This window comes from Pithys albifrons, chromosome 14, assembly GCF_047495875.1.
Source record: "Pithys albifrons albifrons isolate INPA30051 chromosome 14, PitAlb_v1, whole genome shotgun sequence".
Lineage (NCBI taxonomy): Eukaryota > Metazoa > Chordata > Aves > Passeriformes > Thamnophilidae > Pithys > Pithys albifrons.
The window spans coordinates 16,468,742-16,489,898 of NC_092471.1; the positions used below are offsets into that span (position 1 = coordinate 16,468,742).

Here is a 21,157-nt window from a genome sequence, read left to right on the forward strand (position 1 = left end):
CATTCTTGGATACTGTCTACACTTGATGACAGATATTGAAAGAGCTGTGATGTTTAAAATAAAATTTAGAAAACCCCTGACACAGTAATGCAAGAATCCCAGTAGTTTACGAATCAACCACAGTTCAAAAAACCCCTTCCAGTGATAAACTGATTCTGTTCACTGAAAAGAAATGGGCAGACATGACTCATCTCAAAAAGATCATAAGGTAAGATCTACAGCAGAGGACTCTAGAGATGACAAATGCACTGTATGAGGACTAAAAAGCTGGAAACCAAAGTTGTACAAACTCAGAAACACGATTAAACAACTGACCCCAGGATCTGTGAGCCCTCTGTGACTTGGAGGTTTTACAACAGCAATGACTCTCTCCAAGACAGGTTTAGCTGCTGCAGGATGTCACTGGGCAAGTTCTTCAGCTTGTGCTTTGCAAGGCTCAGAGAACAGTTGTCTCATCTCCAAATGCACTACCAGTTCTTAACTAGGCTGCCATCACCAGCCTTCACATGTGCCTGGTACTGTCTACACAACAGGAACTGGAACGTGGGGGGAAAAAGAGCCTTCCCGGAATGCCACCAGAAGCCTCAAGGCTCCAGCAATTGTTTTCTAACAGTCCCAGAGCCCGGAGGGACAAGACCACCACTACATTTGGCACAGCAGGAGCACCAGCTCACATTGCAAGCCTCAGACATAGTACAGCAGTCACCCAGAAGGCCCAAATCCTTCAACACAGAGCAGATGGTGCTGCAAAGCAGCAACCATGTCAACTCCTCAGGGGCAGGAACGACCAAACTACATTTTGAGCTTGCATTCCAGAAACCTCACCTCAGCTTCCAGAAAGTGCAAGAAGGATAAATTTCAGAAATCTTCTTGCAGGTTTACCAGGAGACTCCCTGAAACTCTTCAAATGTAACTGACAACATTCCTCAATCTCGGCACTACTTTGCTGCTAACCCAAGACCTCTGTACTAGCAGTAAACTCTAAGACAACCAACAGGAACGTGCTCATCCATCCAGAATGCCATCCTGGCAGCAGCTGAAACTGCTTGGACCCTCTCACATCTTTTCCTAAGACCAGGATTCCCCCAAGCACGAAGAGAAAGGAGTAACAAGCCCAGGCAGACTCACAGCAGCAATGCCTGGAGAGCAATTCAGCTTCAAGACCCAACTTCACTCAGTGATCAAGTCCGAGAGAAAACTTTCCTGGTGTTTGTACAGCTTCATGTCTATAGCATGAAAAAGCAAAGTTTCTTTCAAGGTTCACTTCTCACCACATGAAAACATCTGCTAAAATAGTGTTAAATGCAGGGGAAGGGGGTGAGTGGGGAAAAAGCTTTGGCAGTACTATCTCAAGCACAACAAAAAAGGCTTGGAGGTGCACAGCATTCCTGAGCCAGGTGTATTGAAACTGCCTTAAGGATATTGACACACTGAGTAAAAGAAAGAAAAGACCTGGAAATGGTAAAAACCAGATGGCCCTCAGGTCTCTCTACCTGTTGCCCAAATGCTGCAGGACAAATATGACCTGACACAAAGTGCTGGCACATCCCACAAGCAGCTACAGACAGCTGGGGAGAGAAGCTGCAGGCACAGCAGGTAACTCTCCAAAGGAGAATGCCAAAGCCTGGGAACAGGCCATGGATTCCCAAGACCTGAAGTCCTCAAAACTCAACTGGACAAAGCCCTGAAAAACTCAGTCTTGAGTCAGTTCTGCTGTGAGCAGGAGGTCAGTTGGACAAGAGACTTCTAGAGGTTCCTTACAACCCAAATCCATCTGTGGTTCTGTGAATAAACCAAAGGGCAGAGCCTCCAAGAGGATGCATCTTTGAGGGCAAAACATCTCATTTTTCCTAAGTGGCATTGCAGAACCAAATCCTGGAAGCATGAGAGCTGTCTCCTCTGCCCTAGATCCCTCTGCAAGGTGCCTGCCACCAAGTCCCTGGAAAGGGACCTCAGCACTGGGAGGCACGTGCAGCTGCACAGCCTGGCCCTGGCTATGCTGTGTTGAACAGAGCAATGTCTCACCAGCTCAGAGACCAATTCCTTTCCCTTTCGCTTTCCCTTTGGGCTGCCACGGGCTGGGCCAGCAGAGTGGCCAGGAGACACCACCAGAGCCCATGGCCAGCAGGACTGGTGAGGATGGTCTCAAACCAGTTCCTCACCTGTGCTGCCAGCAGAGAAAGTAGTTAACAAAACACTCTACTGAGACTAAAACACAAATCCAGTGAAATCCTGCTAGCAGGCCTTTGCTAAGCTAACAAATGCACTGTCACAGCTGTAGCATATTCCATGCTTCCCTTGGATTGTTTTCACCACAACCCTTCTGCAGGACAGGCTTCTGCCAGCACACCTGTGCCCACCAGGGTCGTGCATCCCCCAGCATCACAGACCACAAAATCATCCATAAAGAAACCACACAGGGGGTTTTGCTCCCCAAGTGAGGCCACAGGCTCAGCCTTGGGCCCTTGGTCTGCCTGTCAGAGGCACGGAGGAATCTGGGGTTACTGCCATCCCCTAAAGCAGGGGCACTGGCAGTGAGGGGGATTTAAGCAAGTATGGAGAGAAAAAGAGGTTGTGCAAACATGCACGATGGGGCTGTGAGGTTCAGGTTAGTCATTACAGCTCTGGAGTCTGTGGATACTCCTTTAGCAAGGCTGAGCTCACAATAACAACAGGGCTATGCTCTTATCAGCAGCTTTGATCCCAGGACAGGCAGGGTTAGGTGAAAAAATGCAGATTAAAAGTTTTCTTGGGGATTGCAGCTACAATGAAAGGGAAAGAAGTTACAGCCTAGAATAAAAGCCATGGCTGAAGCACAGCAGGGGAAGCAGAGAGCACAAATGAAGCAGCTCTCATCCTCATCAAAAGAGACTCCAGGAACCATTCCCCATCACTCAGGTGAAAATCCTATCCCCCACACCATCACCTGACACAGACCACATCCAGCCTCTGCCCACACAAGCACATCCAACTGCCAGGGCCTTTTCCCGTGCCAGGCACACACCACAGCCAACCAGGCCTGCTGCAAACCACACAGAAGCTGCTTGATGCTCCCCAAGGCACCTCGTTGGCCACGGCTACGCTGCTCACATGGTGAGGCTTCAGTAGATTTGGGCTTTGCCTCCCCCAGCAGCCCAAGGCAGCTCCAGCCCCACGGGGCTGCTCCTTCCTCTCATGGGGCCAGATCCTCGAGAGCAGCACAAGGTGTCCAGGGATACACACACACCCCACGTCTTGGAGAGGCTCCAGACCCCCACCCACACAGTGGGAAGGCTGTCAGAATGGCTGGACAGTTCACTGAGCAGCAGCTGCCTTGAGCACCACAGACTTGGCTACTGCGTGTGGTGACAAGAGTGTAAAGGCTGCTCAGAGTCCCTGGACACCCAGGGAGAGCAGAGCCGTGGTGGGTCCCAGGGCAGAGCTCTGGGGCCGAGGGTGCCAGGGGCTGTTTGCTGTCCCTGCTCAGCAAGGGCCAGCCCGACTGGGGTGGGCACACCAAGGCCAGCTCCCAGTTCCCACAAACCCCGCAGCCAGCCTGTGCCCAGGTACGGACATGGGGGGGTGGGGGCGGGGGGCACAGCCAGGCCCCAGCACCCCCGGGGGCTGCCCCCTGCACCTCCCCGTGCCCACCAGCACCGGGGCAGTGATGGGGGTCAGGTTGAGGGGGCTGCCAATCCGTCACCGGGGGGACCCAGAGACCACCGACCCCCGCACCAGGGCGAGGGTCGCACTGGAGTTTCCACGGGGCTGGGACTGCGCTGGGGTGGGGGTCAGGCTGGTGGGTTCCCCATCCATCCCAGCGGGTACCAGAGGCCAAACCCCGCCAAAGAGGGGCGAGGGTCGCACAGGCCCCCACCCCACCGTGCCCACAGGGCCTGTTCTGCACCGGAGCGGGGCTGGGGGGCCACTGGAGCCTCCCCACCCACACCGCGGGGTCCCAGAGGCCAGACCCCCGCTACGGTGCGGGTCGCACGGGGGTGTCCATGTGGCCGGGGCTGCACGGGGGCGGGGGTGGGAGTCAGGCGGGGGTGTGTCCCCCCCATCCCGGGGGCAGCACAGCCCGGACCCCCCGAAAGGGCCGAGGGTCCTACTTGGGTCCGCCCCCAACCCCGCGGGACCCGCCCCAGGGCGCCCCCCAGCGGCCGCACGGGCAGGGGGCGCGCGCCGACCACGCCCCCTCCGGGCTCAGGCCACGCCCCCTCCCGCCAGGCGTGCGCGGACCCCCCACCCCCCCACCCACCGGAGGGGGTGGGGGTCCCCCCGCCCCCGGTACCCGCACCCCACACACACCCCCGCGGGGCCCCACGCCCGCCCCGCGGCCTCGCACGCACCTCCCGGGACGCCGCCGGGACGCGCCCGCCGCCGCCGCCGCTCGTACCTGGCTCCCCCCGGTGCTGCGCCGCCCGCTCTGCCCAGAACCCGGATTCGGGTCGCGGCCCCTTTAAATGGAGGCGCCGCTCGGAGCCCTCAGCGCGCTGCAGCCCGACGGGGGGGCGGCGGCGGCGCCTCATTGGCCGCGCGGGGCGAGGGCCGCGCTCCCATTGGCAGCGACGCGGCCTGGGCTCGCGAGACTCGCTCGCGGGCGGCGGCCGCGGAAACCCGGAGCGGAGCGGCGAGCGCGGGATCGGCGCCACAGCCCGGACCGCGCCGGGCGGCTGGAAAACCTGGGGCGGATCCGCACGGCGGAGCGGGGCCGGGCGGGAGGGCAGCGCGGGGCCGGGCGCGGGCGGCGGGCGCAGCCCCGGGGGGCCCGGCGGGGTGCGGGGGGTGCGGCGCACGGCGGGGGGCGCGGGCCGGAGCGGGGCGCGCCGGTTCCCGCCGGTGCCTGCGCGGCCACCCGCAAAGCGCGGAGCGGATCGCACGGATCGGGCTCGCTGCTCCGCTCCCCGCCCCCGCTTTAACCCTCTCGCTGCCGCCTCGCCCGGCCCCGGCCCCGTTGCCGTCCCGGGGAGGGGGCCGGCCAGGCCGCGCCGCCACGGCCTCTACCTGCGCGGGGGGACCCGCCCGGCCGAGCCCCGGCGCCGCCACCGTCTCCCCGGAGCTGGAGCGTCTCCCCGGGGCGGTGAGTGACAGCGCGGCCGGGCGGGGCTTCCGCGGGGGCCCGGGACGCGGCGCCGCCCCCGGGAGGGACCGCCCGGGCCGGCGCCCCCCTCACCGCCCCCGGTATCGCCCTCCCCACACACCCGGACCCCCACCCCCCTGGGGGTCCCCTCCGCGCCGGCGGGGCAGCACCCGCCCCTTGCCCGCCCCTTGGCTGCCCCGGGGGGTCCTGCTGTCCCCCCCGCCCTCGGTACCGGCCCGTTCCCAGCCCGCGGCCGCACAGCGGGGCACGGGGGCTCAGCGGGGCACGGGGCACACGGGCGGGATGAGCACACGGGCCCGGCACGGGGCGCACCGCGCCGGGGAGAGGCGGAGCGGAACCACAGGGTTTATTGGGAGGTGCTGAAATGAACCCGCCGTAGGCGGGACACGGTGGCGCTCCCGGAGCCGCCGGGGCAGGGCAGGGCTGGGCACGGCGGGCCCCTCCTGCCAAGCCGAGCGGAGCCGGGTGCCCGCCCGCGGCGGGAATGGGGTGCGGAGAACAAGGGGGCGCCCGCGGCTGGACGGGCAGGGCAGGGAGCGGGCCTGGGGCTGGCGGGCACCGCGAGGAGGACGGGCCGGTGCCCGATGGCGGTCCCGGGGCCGCTCCCGGGGCCCACGCGCTCCGCTCGGCCCCGCCGCTGGCCCTTTAAACGCGCGCGGCCCCCGCACTGCGCCTGCGCGCCTCGCGCGGGGCGGCTCGCGCGGCGCTGCCTTTGTCCCCCGCTCGCCGCTCACCCAAGCTTGGCTGCGCCGCCGCCGTGATTGACAGCGCGCGCGCCCGCCCGGCCCGGCCAATCGCGGCCGCGCGCGGCCCGCTAGTCCTGCCCCTCCGCCCCACGGGCTGTGAGTGACAGCGAGCCCAACCAATGGGCGGCGCGGAGCCCGGAGGCCCGGTGGCCAATGGGAGCGCGGGGAGCGGGGCGCCGCGGTAGGGTGCGCGAGTTCCGGCCGCGCGCTCTCCTCTCAGGGCCGTCGCGGTCCCGGCGCCCGTCCCGTCCCGGCGCCCTCGCCCGGCCCCGCAGCCCGGCCCGCTCTCCCTGTCCCCATCCCCGGCCGCTGCCGCCGCCAGGTGAGCCGGGGGGGCGGCTGGGCCGCGCTCCGCCGCCGGTGGGGCCGTGTCGGGGCCCGGCGCGGCCTGCGGAGCCCGCCCCGCCCCTGCCCGCGCGGCCGGCGGGAGCCGCCCGGGGCCCGGACCGACCGCGCGATTCTGTGTCGCCTCCAGGTGTGGAAGATGCAGGGCAACAAGGGGTTCAAAATGGACAAGCAGAACCACGCGCCGTGCAAGCAGCACCCGCCGCCGAACATCCCGGCCAACGGGCAGCAGGCCAACAGCCAGAGTGAGTACCGGGCCCGCCCGGCCCCGCCGCGGGGACCCCCGGAGCGACCGCGCCGTGCAACAGGTCCCGGCGGGAACAAAAGGAACGCGGGTCTTCCTGTTAGAACAGGGAAAGATTAGATCCCGAGCAGGCTGCGGCGTCTTCGTAGTTTTTTCCCGTGTAGTTTTTTTCCTCGTGATGGAAACCGTGGTTTGAATGGCGCCTGGGTTGTGTTTGCCAGGGTTTTTCTTGGTTTTGCCCAGTGCGGCTCCCGTGTGTTTGACTGGGATTCGCTCCTTAAGTTTCTCGTGTTCCCCAAACGGCGATATAGACTTTTGGGATGTAGAGGTTCCTTCTTTGTCTCAGAATCCCAGGAAAAACCCACTTAGAATTTGGAAGTCACTGCGTTTTCAGCAGCTTTCCTGTAAACCTTGCAATTACAACGCGGTCGGGTTTTTGTTGTCTGGTTCCTGTTTTTTCCCTCCCGGCCGTTACAGATGGTTTCTCAACGCTGCTTTCCTTAAGAAACTAGAAACTTTAGAAACGGGGTTACTGGAGGAAATTACAGGATTACTGTAGAATAAGTTAGCGCTCTGTAAAGGCTGTGTTGTTACACCGATCTGCAGGCACCCATTAAGACTTAATTTTTTTTTTATATGGGAGGAGCCCGAGATACTCATCTTTACTTAATATTTAGACGTTCCGCTGTTAGTTGACGTTGATGGGAGCTCTGGTTCTACTCCAGCGGGCGATCGGGGTTCCTCACTCGGTGCGGGCTGTGGCGCTGCCCCTCGGGATGCAGAGACAGGACGCGTCAGTGGCTTGAGGGGCCTGAACTGATCCAACCTGATAGTTCAGAAGTGCCACAGTGAGGCATTGCCGTTAGCATTTTGGGGGCAAAAAGTGCTTTAGTTATGTTACATGTGGGATTTTTTTAAGTTTGGATGCTCTGGCTGTTCAAAACAAAAACGTGTGGAAGTCACCGGTGCTTTGTGTGATTGGTCTGAGGGGTTTTTGTGTCAAAGGGCCGGTAAAAGTCGCAGCTGTTGTTTTTAGGTGGTCCTGTTGAACAGGCTCTTTATGTTCGTGAACAGTGATAGACAAGGGGGGCAGTCAGGTGGAAACAGCACAACAACACAAGGCAGCTGTGTGGGGGATTCCCACAGGGATCATCCTGCGGTGACTGTCCCTCCTCTGCCAGGATGTGCTGAAGGCAGAACAGTAGCGGGGTAACCCTGCCGGGTCCCTCCTGTTGCGTCCACAGGCCTTGCAGTCGATCCCCAAATACTTGTGACAATGCTGTGAACAAATTCACGAGGCAAAACGTTTCACTTATGCACCTTTGCTGTGTGAAATAGTTAATTTACCCTCACTTCTGTAACCATACTGTGTCTGGTTTTTAGTGTCAGCCATGGGGTGTGCTCACCCCTATGAAAGGGCTGTCCTTGCGTGCCTTGTCTTTGCACGGACAGCCTTTCCTAGTCAGTGCCCTGCTTTGTAGCCTGAATAAAGCCATTTGTGTTGATTATTTCCTGTGTGTGACCATGAGCTGTGTCCTCTGCAAAGCCAAGGAATTTCTGTGCCTTGCAGTCCCGTGGTGCAGGTCCATGTGCCTTTAAGAAAACGGGACACAGGAAGGTGGAGGTGATGCTGCAAACACCCCTGTGTCTGGCTCATGGCAGAGCTTTCAGGATCTTCCTCACTCCTGCTGAATTAAGGGTTAAAGATGGGATATGCATGTGGGGTTAAAGATTGTATGTGCATCCTATTTATGTTTAGTACTGTTGGGTATCTCAGAAAACATTTTAATGTTGGGCTGGACCTTAAAGGTCTTTTCCAGCCTTAATAAGTAATGAATTTTATAATTTTTCTGGGGTCTGACCTGTATGACTGGGTTTTGGGATGGTTTGGGTTTGGGGTTGGCTTTTTTTTTCCACACTGTTTTCACCATTCCAGCCTTCTCTTCAGCTTGGAATCCCACACTCTGGAGCCCAAATCCCATCTCATAAATGACAGCTACTTGAAACTTTTTTCTGTCTGAACAAAATTTCCTCTTGTTTTCATATTTTTCTAGACATTTGGAGTAGTTTTGTTTTGGGATATTTTTGAGTAAAAATCTGGCTGCTGCCCAAATTGTGCCTTTTTTGTAATTATTCAGGTTGTAATAGCAAAATCCTGTATCGTGACTACAGCTGATTTTGTTGTGGCTCAGTTACCCTGACCAGAGCTCCAAAAGTTCGGGTGAATCTCTCCTGCTGTTTCAAGCTGCAGTGTTGGTGTTTTCTCCCGCTGTCAGTCACTGGTGTTAATGAGCACTGAGATTCAAGCACATCTTTTCTTTAAAAAAACCTGATGGGCCATTCTGAAATAACCCCCCCTGGTTGCTGTAGAGATGGCTGGACAGGTTTGAGAGCAATGAGTGGGTGGTGTTGCCTGTATTGTCCTGTGTCTCTGTGGTCACTGTGATGAAACCTAATGAAGTTTATCCCCCCAACTGTAGAGCAGCTGTGTGCCTTGTTCCCCTCAGATGAAGGCCTGACTATTGACCTGAAGAATTTCCGGAAACCCGGGGAAAAGACCTTCACCCAAAGAAGCCGCCTCTTTGTGGGGAATCTGCCCCCAGATATTACAGAGGAAGAGATGAGAAAGTTATTTGAGAAGTATGGCAAGGCAGGGGAAGTCTTCATACACAAGGACAAAGGCTTTGGTTTTATCAGGCTGGTGAGTGACTCGCTACCTCTGTGTTATGGCAGTGGCTCACACTGGAGCAGAGTTGCTACTTGAAAGTAGTACATGTTCAGATACCTTGTTAATTAAGCCTGCTGTTGATTTTAGTAACCTGAAATATGGGATTGGCTTCTGCAAGTGGTTTGTTCAGAGCTTGTTATGAGAAGAAACGTGAATTTAGGCAGCTTGTGGCAGGACTTATGAGGTATCTGATAAAGTTATTCTGGAATCAGCTGGTAGAAAGCAGAAAAAACTGCATATGAACATGGCACTGTCCTGTGATAATAAGTGAACTTCCACTCAAGAGTGTGAACATGGAACTCCTATGGACATAGTCAGGCATTATTCCTGGAGTGATTAAAGCTTTTGAGGGAAGGGATCTTTGGATGAACATGTTGAAGTGTGTGGGAGGGAGGGAGGTACCAGCATAGGGTAGTGGTTCTCAGTTTTCAGATTTCAAGGTACAGAAAAACCAGAGGCTCAAATGTCTTGTTTAGAAAAGGGAAGTGGAGGGCTCTGAGGTCTGAAAGCCCCAAAGTGAGTGGATTGAGCATGAGGTTCCCAAAGTCTGGGGCACTTTGCTGTAGTGCAGCTGCTTGGTGGTGACTTAAATGAGTGGAAAGTGTGAAACTGGCATGGGAGGCCTTTCATGGGTTGTCATACACTCAGCATGTCCTTATCAGACTTTGCTGATAGGTGAGTCTTGATTTTTCTTTTTTTTAAAAGGATGCTTTGTAGCTTTAATATAATTATATGTGACAGATAATGATAATTTAATTGTTTGCTTAGTTCATACTGGCTGTTGCACTAAACTAATTTCTTACATGTTTCTTCCCCACCAAATTCTGCCTGTTCAGCCAGTCACTGGTGACAGGGAATGGCTGCGGTTTGTTGGGACACTTCCTACCGTGCTGTGGGAAGGTCATTTGTGCCTCTCTGAAGAACTTGTTCCAGAGAAATAAGCTCGTTGTTGAGACTCTGACCAAGTGATTCTGTGCCACACTGAGAGTTTTAATGCTGACTTTTTATCTGCAGGAAACTCGCACTCTGGCAGAGATTGCCAAGGTGGAACTGGACAACATGCCCCTCCGTGGGAAGCAGCTCCGAGTGCGCTTTGCCTGCCACAGCGCCTCGCTGACAGTCAGGAACCTGCCCCAGTTTGTGTCCAATGAGCTCCTGGAGGAAGCCTTCTCCGTATTTGGGCAGGTGGAAAGGGCTGTGGTTATTGTGGATGACAGAGGACGATCCTCTGGGAAAGGCATTGTGGAGTTCTCAGGGAAGCCTGCGGCCAGGAAAGCCCTGGATAGATGTAGTGATGGGTCTTTCCTGCTCACGACGTAAGTGTGGAGGGCAGGGAGGGCTCTGCTGGCTCTGTGTGCACGTGGGGTGGAGGGACTTGTGAGCAGTGTTCCCTTACACCACAGTGGGGCAGGGCTGATTGGCATGGGGAGAACTTTATGTAGCTTTGTTTCAATAAGAGACAGTCTGTGCTGAAGCCTAAGTCTGAACACTTTCCTCTGGGAAGCTGCTGGAGGGGTAAGTGCATAAACTTCCCCATAAACTCTTTCTCCATGAAACAGCCTTCTTAGGGCAGTTAAAGCAGCCTTAAGAAGCAGGAGCTGTTTCTGAGACCATCCATGTGATTTGTTTGGAAACAAAGCTCAAGTGTGTCAGGTGTACACTCTGGACCACTTAAGGGGGAGAGTCTCGGGATGGGACTCCACTTGGCAGTGTGCACTGCTGGGAATGCCAGTATGGGCATGGGATCTGTTGGAGAAACTGCTCAGATTGGATTGTTGGGAGTTTTCAGCATTATAATCTGTTTTCCCTGTGCTTGAAATGTAATAAGGCAGCAAAGCCTGTTCTTCCATAGTTACTGCTCAAGTAAATGACCAATTCTAGTTGCATCCCACAGGGCACAGTTTGTTGCTTTAGCTGTAAAGGAGGAGCCATTTCTGATCTCTTGGAAATAAAAATTACTGTGTATTTTGTGTGTATGCTCCTAGAATTTCTGACTAGAATACTTCCTGGAATGGGGCTATGTTGCTAATTTCAAAAGTAATTTTGTAAGTTTTCTGCTTCTTGAGGTTCTGCAGTGGCACAGCTGTACACAGCACATTCAGTTGCAAAAGGCAGGGGTTTTTAATTTCTTCTAATACCTGTTTTTCTCCCTGAGACTCTTTGGGGATGACCAGCACAGAGTGTAGGGCTCTACAGGAGGATTACTGATAGGGAGCTTTTGCTCATTCAGAAGTCTGTATCCTGAAAGAACTGTGAAAACAGATTTTTAAAAGTGGTCATGCAAAACTAATCACTACCAGTGTATAACTGAGGGTAACATTCAATCTTTTTATAGCTATCAGTGTGTTACGTTCTGATATCAAGTACCACAACCCAGCCTATTTCTAGTTTATTTCTAGTTTATTTCTATTTCTGTGTTAATTTCTAGTGATGGTTTGGTTTTGATTAAATTTGTTCTGGTTTGTCCTAGTTCAAGCCAGTAACAGTAGATAAATTGTTGGAAATTGGTTCATGTTGGAAAATAAGACTATTAATAATGGAATATGTCACATCAAAGTGAACAGCTGTACTGTGGATCTTCAGCTGAGGAGAGGGATTTTAGCCTGCTATGTCCTGCCTTCCTGCGGGAGCCTGGGAACCCCTTGCTGCTTGGCATGGCAGGATGATCTTTCTTCCATTTCTCCAGCTCTGGCACGTGGGTGTGAGAAGCCAACGAGAAGCTGCTTTGTGTTGAGGATGAGCAGTGTCAGCCCCGTGGTGGGGAGACAGTTCAGAGGGTGGGGACAGTTCCATGCAGAACCCAGGAAGACAGGAGCACACATATGCAGTTCTCTTGTCAAGTGCACCAGGGATTTCTTGGGGAGTGGGAATTCAGACAGGGCCCAGTGGACACTGATAGAGCACTGTTGCTTGGCAGCAGTGCCTGGTGGTCTCACCAGGAGCTGTGACTGGGTGGTGCAGCCTGCAGCCTCCAGGGAGGAGTGGGGTAGTTACTCTTTGCTTTAGACAGCCATGAAAGGCACAGACAGTTGTGCTGCCCAAGGTTGGCCATGTAGGAAGGGAGAAGAAACAGACACTAGAGGCTACAAGGCTTCATGCTGAGTAGATCTCCTGGAGGGTGTCAGGTTCTATATAAGCTGTTCATTTGAACCAGTGACTGCAAATAGTCTTTCTGTACAATTTTTGTTTGGATTCAACAAGAATTTCAATCCTACTCTAGAACAAAACTAAAAAAGGTGTTCAAAATAATTTCTGGTTTCACTTTGGTTGAGATCCCCAACTGCTCTGGCTTTCTTGGAGCAGAGCTAAAAGCAGTAGAAGTTCAGACACAGTACACATACTTTCCAAAACTGGAAGTTCATTGAATTTTCTTGAAAGCACCTCATCTTTTCTTTACAGATTCCCTCGGCCTGTCACTGTGGAACCCATGGATCAGTATGATGATGAAGAGGGACTACCAGAGAAGCTAGTCATCAAAAACCAGCAATATCACAAGTACGTGCCTGGCAGGCAACAGGAGATGATGAGACAGCCTATGGACTAGTGCCTCAGTCTGAGAAGGGTGGCTCACCAGTGTTTGTGAGGTCCTCCTTTTTCTGTAAATGTGACTTTGGAAAGAGAGATGCATACACTTGTCTTGCCATGGTTGGCTGAAAGAAAGCAGCAGTTTTGAATCCACACTGCTGACTAAGGCTGGCAGCCTCCATATGCTTTGCATAAGTCCTTTTCAGTTGTTGGAATAAAAAACTAGGTCAGTTTGAGATAACAGGTAACATGAGATTCCATGGCAAGTATTACAGAAAGTCTGTGTATGAAACAGATTTGAACCCACAGTGGAAATTTAAGGAATTATGTGAATAGCATGAGGAGATTGAAGAGTTATCCAGGTATAAGATCACAGTCTTCGAAGACTTTCCAGTATAAGTGTAGGAATCCTGTGATCTGAATAGTTTGCATTAGCAGACCATGTGATCTCATGAATTTTTCAAGTAAGGAAGACAAGAGCTTCAGGAGCTGGGAGGCTGTTAGGAATGGTCATGTGTCCCAGGTGCAGGGGCCACAGGTACTGGTGAAATAAACATTCACATTTGGGCAGTGTTTGTTTCTGGAGTGGATCTGTCCATACGATGTGCAGCAGGAGCAAAGGCTGTTGCTTTCAAGAGTATTTCTAAATCTCTTTACCCAGAATCTCTTGGGTGTGTTACGAAAGCAGCGTGTTGCTTGTTATGGGAGAGGAGTTTCCATGCAGGAGTATTCTGCCCAAGGTCCTCTTTTCAATCAGATGATTCCTGAGGAGCACACAGTCTGGTGTCTCAGCCATGGCCAACTGTCAAAAGGGTCTGCTATTGCATTTGACACACAGATATGTTTTTCCTGGTTCCTCCTTGCTTTCCTGGAGCACTCACTGTCTCTTCATTGTTGGACAGGGAGCGGGAGCAGCCTCCTCGATTTGCACAGCCTGGCAGCTTTGAGTATGAATATGCCATGCGCTGGAAGGCTTTAATAGAAATGGAGAAGCAGCAGCAGGAACAAGTAGATCGCAACATCAAGGAAGCTCGAGAGAAGCTGGAGATGGAAATGGAAGCAGCTCGCCATGAGCACCAAGTTATGCTGATGCGGCAAGGTACCAGTAAAGATAAACAGGAGTGGGGCAGGGGTGGAACAGGGCCCTGCAGCACCCAGGGTGGCAGCTCAGGGTGGCGGCTCAGCAGGCTGGGTAGAGCCCACTGAAGGTGAGCTGTGGTGTAGTGGCTTGTCTTGTAATCAAGCATGGTAGCAAATGAATGGAATCATAGAATGGTTAAGGTGGAAAAGATCATCAAGTCCAAGCGTTGACCTCCTTTCAAGTAGTGGTAGAGCAATAAGGTCTCCACAAGCCTCTTTTTTGCGGGCTAGACATCCCCAGCTCCCTCAGCTGCTCCTCATCAGGCTTGTTCCCCAGCTCTCTTGCTTCTCTGGACACGCTTCAGCCCCTCAATGGCTTTCTTGTTGTTAGAGCCTCAGGACTGGACAGAGGATTTGAGGTGTGGCCTCACCAGTGCCCAGTACAGGGGAACAATCACTGCCCTGGTCCTACTGTCACACTGTCTCTGACACAAGCCAGGTGCCATTTGCCTCCTTGCCCACGTGAGCACACTCTGGCTCATGTTCAGGGGCTATTGCCCAGCACCCCCGGGGCCTTTCCTTCTGGGCACTTTCCAGCCACTCTGTCCCAAGCCTGGAGAGCTGCCTGTGACTGTGGTGACCCAAGGGCAGGACCTGGCACTGAGCCTTGTTGAACCCAATGTGAGAGATGTCACTGTATTGACAGAGGCTCTGTTACCTTATTCTCTTGTGGTTTATGGTTCTAGTTCAGGAATTGATGAGGTGGCATGGGAGAGGAGTTTGATTGTGGGTTTTTACTGTCTTCTTACACAGATTTAATGAGACGCCAGGAGGAGCTGAGGAGAATGGAGGAATTGCATAACCAAGAAGTACAAAAACGTAAACAGTTGGAACTCAGGTAAGGGGGCAGGTTATGAAATGCTGTGTACCCACAGTGGCATGAAAACGCCTCTTCAGTGCACCTAATTGTTCACTGTAACAATTTAATTACTACCTAAAGTGTGGCTGTTACTCTGGGCCTTTTTGCTCATAGGCAGAGTGTTCAGTTGGTTAAAGATAGAAGAGTTTAGGAGTTTCTTCCATTGATTAGTATTTGCTTCTTTACACTTCTATCTTGTTAAGCTCCTTTACTGAAGCAGATGCAAAAATCAGAATCTGTAGTGATTTGGTGCCTTCAGTGCCACAGATTGGGAAATCCCATTCCAACATCTATATTTTCATTTGAGAGGTAACTTAGTCTTGGAGGTTTCTCTGTCCATTGCAGCACTTCCTGTCTCAGGGTCGTTTTGAGAAGCTCCAGGAAGATGGCCAGACTACTTGTATAATGGAAGGGGCTTGAGAACTGTCTTGCATGCAGGATAGCAAGTAGTCAGCATGCATTTGGGAGCTGCTGTGTACACAGAATCACAGAATCATGTAGGTTGGAAGAGACTTCTAAGACTTCTAAGTCCAGCTGTAAATCGAACACTGCTAAAGCCAACACTAAACCATGTCCCCAAGTGCCACATCTACAGATCTTTTAAATCCCTTCAGGGACGGTGACTGTGCCAGTTTCTGGCAATCTGTTCCGGTGCTTTGTAACCCTTTTGGTGAAGGAATTTTCCCTGATACCAATCTAAATTTTCCTTGGTGCAGCTTGAGGCAGTTTCCTCTCACTTGTTACCTGGAAGAAGAGGCTGAACTCCCACCTTGCTCCACCCTCCTGTCAGGGAGTTGCAGAGAGTGAGAAGGTCCCCCCAGAGCCTCCTTTTCTCGAGGCTAGACAACCACCCCCAGGTACCTCAACTGCTCCTCGTGAGACACAGACAGACAGACAGACACACACACATGCTCATGTTGTGTTCTATATTGAGCTCCTTAAAAATGAAAGTGCCGGAAGTGTCTTGGTACACAAAAATGTTTGTGTTTTCATCATGAGGTACCTCATATTTTACACCATCAGCAAAATAACGTTGTTAAAGTTGTGAGTTTGCAGTCGAGATCCATGAGGCAGCACTGCAGCACAGTGATGCAGGTGGTTGGTGTGTGTTGTGCTGAGCATCCTTGGACCTCTTTTCCAGGCAAGAGGAGGAGCGCAGGCGCCGTGAGGAGGAGATGAGGAGGCAGCAGGAGGAGATGATGAGGCGCCAGCAGGAAGGCTTCAAAGGGAACTTTGCTGATGCGGTAGGAGTGCTTCTGCCTTTCCATGACATCTGTACACTGGCATTAGATTTTTGCCCTTCCACAGCACAGTTTTCTGTGAATTCTTGACTTGGTCAGGGGACTGTACACCTGTAGTACATTGTACCCTAAAATAGACTCACTCCAATCTTAATGTGATTTAGCCTGAAAAGTATAAATACCCCAGTTCTGTCCCTCTGCTGTTAATGTAGGACCCTCACTAGCTGACTTGGTTCTCAGAAAAATATGTGCTTGTTTTATTCTGACAGTAACAAATATGTGCTGTCATGAAGTATTGCAGCAGAATCTTGTTACAGTTCTACACCTGGCTGTGTCCCTAACCTGCAGTCCTCGTCATGCTTAGATGAAATGATCCCAACCTGAGGCACTGCTGCAAGAGTAGTAATTGCTTGTACTTAACAGTCAATTGGTCCAGTGTTTTCTTCTAATGTAACACGTGTGATGGCCAGCCTTTTAGTAACAGTATCTCCAGTTCTATAAAGGACTGTCTTGCAATTTGTTTCCAGTCCCAGCCATTTTGTGGAGGCGGCTGTAGTGCCATGGAGGTGGTAGAACAGCACCAGTGCTGCTGGGGGGGCAGGTGTTTATGGTGAAAACTGTCCCCTAGGCAAAATAGATAAATATATGTCAAAACAAAAGCTTCAAAACCACGGGACTGACTCAAATGTGGGAATATTATCCCTGTGGAGGAGAAATCCTGGTTCCTGTAAATAATAGTGCCCCCATGATAAATAGTGGCACTGAGACTGCAGACTTGAAATCTGTCTTCAGTTACCACTGTGGGAACAGTAGTACCCTTACTTCAGTGAGGGATGCTCCTACTTTTGAGGTGATACACCTGTGGTACATATTCCTGATGCTCAGGTAGTCAAAGAGAAGTTGAACTCACTAGTTCAAATGACCCAGTACTGTGTCTTTATGTAAGATTACATTCCTTGCAACAGGAAAAGCTTCTTAGCTATGCCGAGGGAATAGCAAAGCTAATTCCATCTAATGTGTTACTGCTGCTCAGCAAATAAAGATACCTCTGGTAAAATCTCCATCTGCAGCTTTGCTGCTGGATGTTTTACCATGATTGTTAAAAACAGTCTTCCAGAAAGATATATTTTAAGTAAGATCTGTTCATTCAGCAGTTACCATGTGAAGGTAGCTCAGATCTGCCTTTGAAATTTACCCTGGGAATGACTTTTCTATACATTTTTCAGTAGTAAATCCCCAGAGCCCATTGAATTTGTATAATTACCTTTTTTAAAAGCCCAATTATCAGTTGAAATGAGTGTCTGTCTTTCCAGAGGGAGCCACCAGACATGCGAATGGGACAGATGGGAATGGGAGGTAAGAGTATTCTTTGTTCTTGTCCATGTTCCTTTCCTCTGTTACAAAATCGGGACTTTTTTTTCTGTGATCTCATTTTCTTGGCTTCTTATTTAGAAAATCAGTCAAAGTAATCTCCAAGTGTAGTGACAGGAAGCATTAATGTGACAGGAAGTGTGAGATACTGTAAAGCAAGATCAGTTTATTTTGACCTAACAGTGCAGAGCTGGTGGATAGACTGGGACTCTGTCTCTGCACATGCCACTGCAGGGACTCTGAAGTGGTGACAGACCCCAGTCACTGTGTCTGCCAGGACTGTTCATCAGTTTTCTTTTCCAGGTACCATTGGCATGAACAACAGAGGAGCTATGGGTGGTACCAACGTCCCAGCTCCTGCTCCTCCTGCAGCTGGTCCTGGAGCCATGATACCTGATGGAGCCATGGGAATGGTACTGTATCTCCATCTGCTTTTGTGCACACCTCTCAAATGCAGATTATGTTGTTTCCAATGTTAAACACTTTGCTGCTGAAGTTGAAGCTTCTTTATCTACCTAGGCCTGTTGATTAACTCCTGCCAAAATCTTCTTAAATTAATCTTGCCTAGGTACTAGTTGGTAATTGTCAGGAGATGGAGCCAAGTCTAACAGCTACTTATTTTACTTCCAAGATAGCTCGTGCTAAAATGCTTGTTAGATCTTAGCAGTAATATGTGGTTATTTTTCACGTTACGTAGTGGGAAGCACTTTGTTAAATTGAGAGTGTTTTGAGAGTAGATTCTTAAAGGCAAAAAGTCAAGAGTGTTCTGTCCATCACCAGTTCTATAGAGTTCCCTCCTGTGTTCATAGGCTAATGAGTTCAGCTAATTTGCTTAGAAGATAAAGAGCAAAGAATCAGTGCAGGTTATGCTTGTTTGCCTTCTTTAAATTTTTATATTTGATTTAGTTTTAAACTTTACTGCAGAGCTTTACAATAGACTGTGTAGCATCTGTCATTCCTCCCTGTCATACAGAGGGTTGATCCTCTCACAGTGTGAGCACTTCCAGTCACCAGCAGAAACAGCAGCAGTCATAGTAAAGTGTGTCCTGGAAGTTCATCTTTCTTTAGCAGTTTTTATCAGTTGGTCTAATAAAGTTTTCCTGCCAACCTTCCTATTCAGAGTTCTTGCTCTGTCGTGACTGCTGTGTCATAAAGAGCAGTTTTATTTGGCAATAAGCTTTTGTTCCTACATGGTAGGGATAGCAAAGTGGCTGAGGTTAAGGGAAGGTGTAGTACACAGGGAAGTTAAGGGGGAGGATGGAGGCAGAAATGGAAGGGGAAGGTGAGTTCAGAGGGCTCACCTGCTCCACAGCAGGACACTGTCTGAGATCAGCTCAGTTGGTTAACACTTGGTTGCAATAATGCCAAGGTCATGGGTTCAATCCCCTGTGTGGGCCATTGACTTAAGAGTTGGACTCGATGATCCTTGTGGATCCCTTCCAACTCTGAATAGTCTGTGGTTCTGGTCTGTGAGGTGGTGCAGACTGTCCCAGTATGCCTGACTGCAGGTTGTGTGGGGAAAGGGACTTTGTTCTTCCATGGTCCTGTCCGTTCAGTTTTGTGACTACAGGGGTGCTTTAGTGCGGTGAAGGTTTACAGCAAAGTCAGGTGGGATAGTGGAATACTGGTAGAATTTGAATCAATCCAAATGGCTTTTAACTGCCCTTTGTTGTTCCTTCTTTTCCTTACAAGACTCCACCACCACCTCCAGACCGCTTCGGCCAGGGCGGAGCCATGGAAGGCCTTGGAGCCATGGGGGGGAACCCGCCTGCCTTCAACAGAGGAAACCCAGGGGATTTCGGCCCCAACAAGCGTCGCAGATACTGACAGGATTGAGTTGCCCCCTGGACACACCCCAAAGAGGAAAGACATCTTGGCAGGCCACACATGGTTCAACCTGGGGGGAGAGGGGAGGAACAGATTTTAACAACAGCTAATTAGGACCTGTTTTGGTAAAGCCACTCTACGACAAGGGGAGTGCAGTCTGACTAGTAAAGGTTTTAGGAGATTTTATGTGGTGCATTCCTAATTTCAAAGTGAAAAGTGGATTCTGGGAGGCTGCCATGGTTGTTCAGTAACAGTGAAATCTGGCAAGGACCCCAATTCCTTGACCATTCCAGGTTTCCTATTTGCAGCCAAAATCATGAGACTAAATTAGATAAAATTTCAGTATGTCTTGGCATTTTTTTTTTAGTGTAGTGTAACTTGCTTAAGAGCACAGGGAAGTGTCTGGAGAGCTAGAGCAGCATTTGGGTACTTTGCAGCTCCCATGATTTTGTAAATTTATATAGCTCAAAATGATCTGTCATGTAGTGAACTGGGGGAGAGTTTATGTTTGTTTCTTTTTCTTTTTTTTTCCTCCTAACTTGTTAGTTACTCTTTTTATCTGGACCATTTGTTTCTTTAAAGTAGTTGACAGTTGTGCAGCCTGAATGGCTGAGAGGTTCTTGTTGGGATGGATTTTTTTGATAACGTGTTGTATCTCTTTATTTTTACTGGTAGTAAAGTACAATCTATTGGATAAAGATACTGTATCTCATGCTGAAGATTTAACTGAAACAAATGTTTGTATAATCCTAACCTTGCCTGTGTTTTGTGTAGAAGTACTACAAGATTTTTCATTTAGTGTAAACTGTTTGAACACAAACTGTAATTGTCCCACTAAAAAAGTTTGAGTTTGTCTGAGGAATGTTACAGGAATGCATTATTAAAGTGGATTTTAAGCCTTTTTTATCTGGTGTGCTGTCTCTTCTGTTTTTTAAATACAAATGTGTACGTGTGGATTCAGATTATGGTGCAAAAGTTGTTCTTGCATAGCTCTGTAACAAAGCTGTTTAACCCCTGAGGCTTTTCTTCACAGTTTTCCTTATCACAGCATGAATTTTATTTGTGTGTTGAAATGAGACCTTCAGCTGCAGGAGGCTGGAATACAGTAAGGGAGCTGCTGATGCACCTGGGATGTGTCTGTGTTATGGATGCAGAGCAGCGAGACTCCAGACTTTTCCATGTGTCACTGGGAACATGGAGCTCAGTTCCTGGTCTGTCCATCTCTGCCCTGTGCTGCAGTTGCCTCTGGCTGGGATGTTCCTGCAGAGCCCTGAGCTCCTGTGCTGGGGTGGGGACAGAGGACTCGCTCCCAACTGTTGATGGCAACAGCAGTGCCTTGTGTTGTACATGAGGGACTCTGCAGGGACAGGAGCCTTCTGTGACTTGTGTTCTCACACAGGCTCCAGTGCCCCTGCAGAGGGGGAAGCCTAGAAATAAATTGAAGTGGGAAAGGAAGGGAGGAAGAGTTACAGCCTGAAAGCATAAGAAGGTGCAGTAAACAATTATGAAATCATAGGAAAGATGAAAACATTTTGGGATGCCAAATGTTACCTTAAATTAGGGTTTGGTTCTGTGGGTACTCCTTAGAGTAAAGATGAAATAATCACCCTGGGGCTTTGATTGGTTTACTCCTGTCATTGGAGGGCTTTTAATTAGCCTGGAATGGGATGATAAGCTGTGTTGAAGAGAGGCTGCAGCTGATGCTCTTTGTTTCTTGTTTTGTTTTCCACATTTGGAAGCATAAGCACCACTTGCTGACCTGCTGAGATGATGTGGTATTTAATGGAGATGATCAGGTTGATTGCAAGGTATGAAGCTGTGGTGATTTTTCACCTGAAACATTTGCTAGGGCAGCTTAATATTGCAAACCCTCAAACAAGGTGGTGAGAATGCTGATGAGCTTTCCTGTCGCCCTGTGGAGAGGATGGATCTGTTCTTGTGGCCTGTGTCTGGAATGAGGCTGGCAGACATTCAGTAGTGCCATGGCTGTTTGGTAAGTACATTGTTTATTTCCAAAGTGCGAAGTGCTGGGAGAAGAAACTGGAGTT

At 51.1% G+C, this 21,157-nt stretch overlaps 2 protein-coding genes across 7 annotated transcripts in view; one reads left to right on the forward strand and one right to left on the reverse strand.

Moving 5' to 3' along the window:
• ZMYM3 (zinc finger MYM-type containing 3) overlaps nt 1–5,059 on the reverse strand; it is a 33,895-nt gene extending 28,836 nt beyond the window's left edge. For 2 of the 4 annotated variants that reach the window (XM_071569220.1, XM_071569216.1), the window contains exon 1: nt 4,987–5,059. The gene's annotated coding sequence lies outside the window, so the exon portion shown is untranslated. Of the gene's footprint in view, nt 1–4,331; nt 4,450–4,986 lie in introns of those variants that run through there. The other 2 variants (XM_071569217.1, XM_071569218.1) reach the window with 2 other exon arrangements.
• Nucleotides 4,937–20,010, forward strand: NONO (non-POU domain containing octamer binding). 3 transcript variants are annotated; one of them, XM_071569222.1, is made up of 11 exons: nt 4,937–5,062; nt 6,305–6,419; nt 8,899–9,119; nt 10,161–10,462; nt 12,546–12,641; nt 13,574–13,770; nt 14,565–14,649; nt 15,812–15,914; nt 17,225–17,267; nt 17,586–17,695; nt 18,975–20,010. In XM_071569222.1, the coding sequence occupies exons 2-11, from the start codon at nt 6,314–6,316 to the stop codon at nt 19,107–19,109; spliced, it is 1,398 nt and encodes a 465-aa protein (XP_071425323.1). In that variant the 5' UTR covers nt 4,937–5,062; nt 6,305–6,313; the 3' UTR covers nt 19,110–20,010. The 3 variants fall into 3 exon arrangements, with proteins under 3 accessions (XP_071425323.1, XP_071425322.1, XP_071425324.1); XM_071569221.1 differs by lacking the exon at nt 4,937–5,062 and adding an exon at nt 5,991–6,151; XM_071569223.1 differs by lacking the exon at nt 4,937–5,062 and adding an exon at nt 5,991–6,151 and having other exon boundaries at nt 8,926–9,119.
• The last annotated feature ends 1,147 nt before the right edge of the window (nt 20,011–21,157 follow it).

Excerpts from the sequence above, each read along its gene's own strand:
- NONO (XM_071569222.1), top strand. The coding sequence starts at position 6,314 with ATGCAGGGCAACAAGGGGTTCAAAATGGACAAGCAGAACCACGCGCCG. Across the intron at positions 10,463-12,545 it reads GGGTCTTTCCTGCTCACGAC|ATTCCCTCGGCCTGTCACTG; the intron begins GTAAGTGTGGAG and ends TTTTCTTTACAG. Across the intron at positions 17,696-18,974 it reads CTGATGGAGCCATGGGAATG|ACTCCACCACCACCTCCAGA; the intron begins GTACTGTATCTC and ends TTTCCTTACAAG.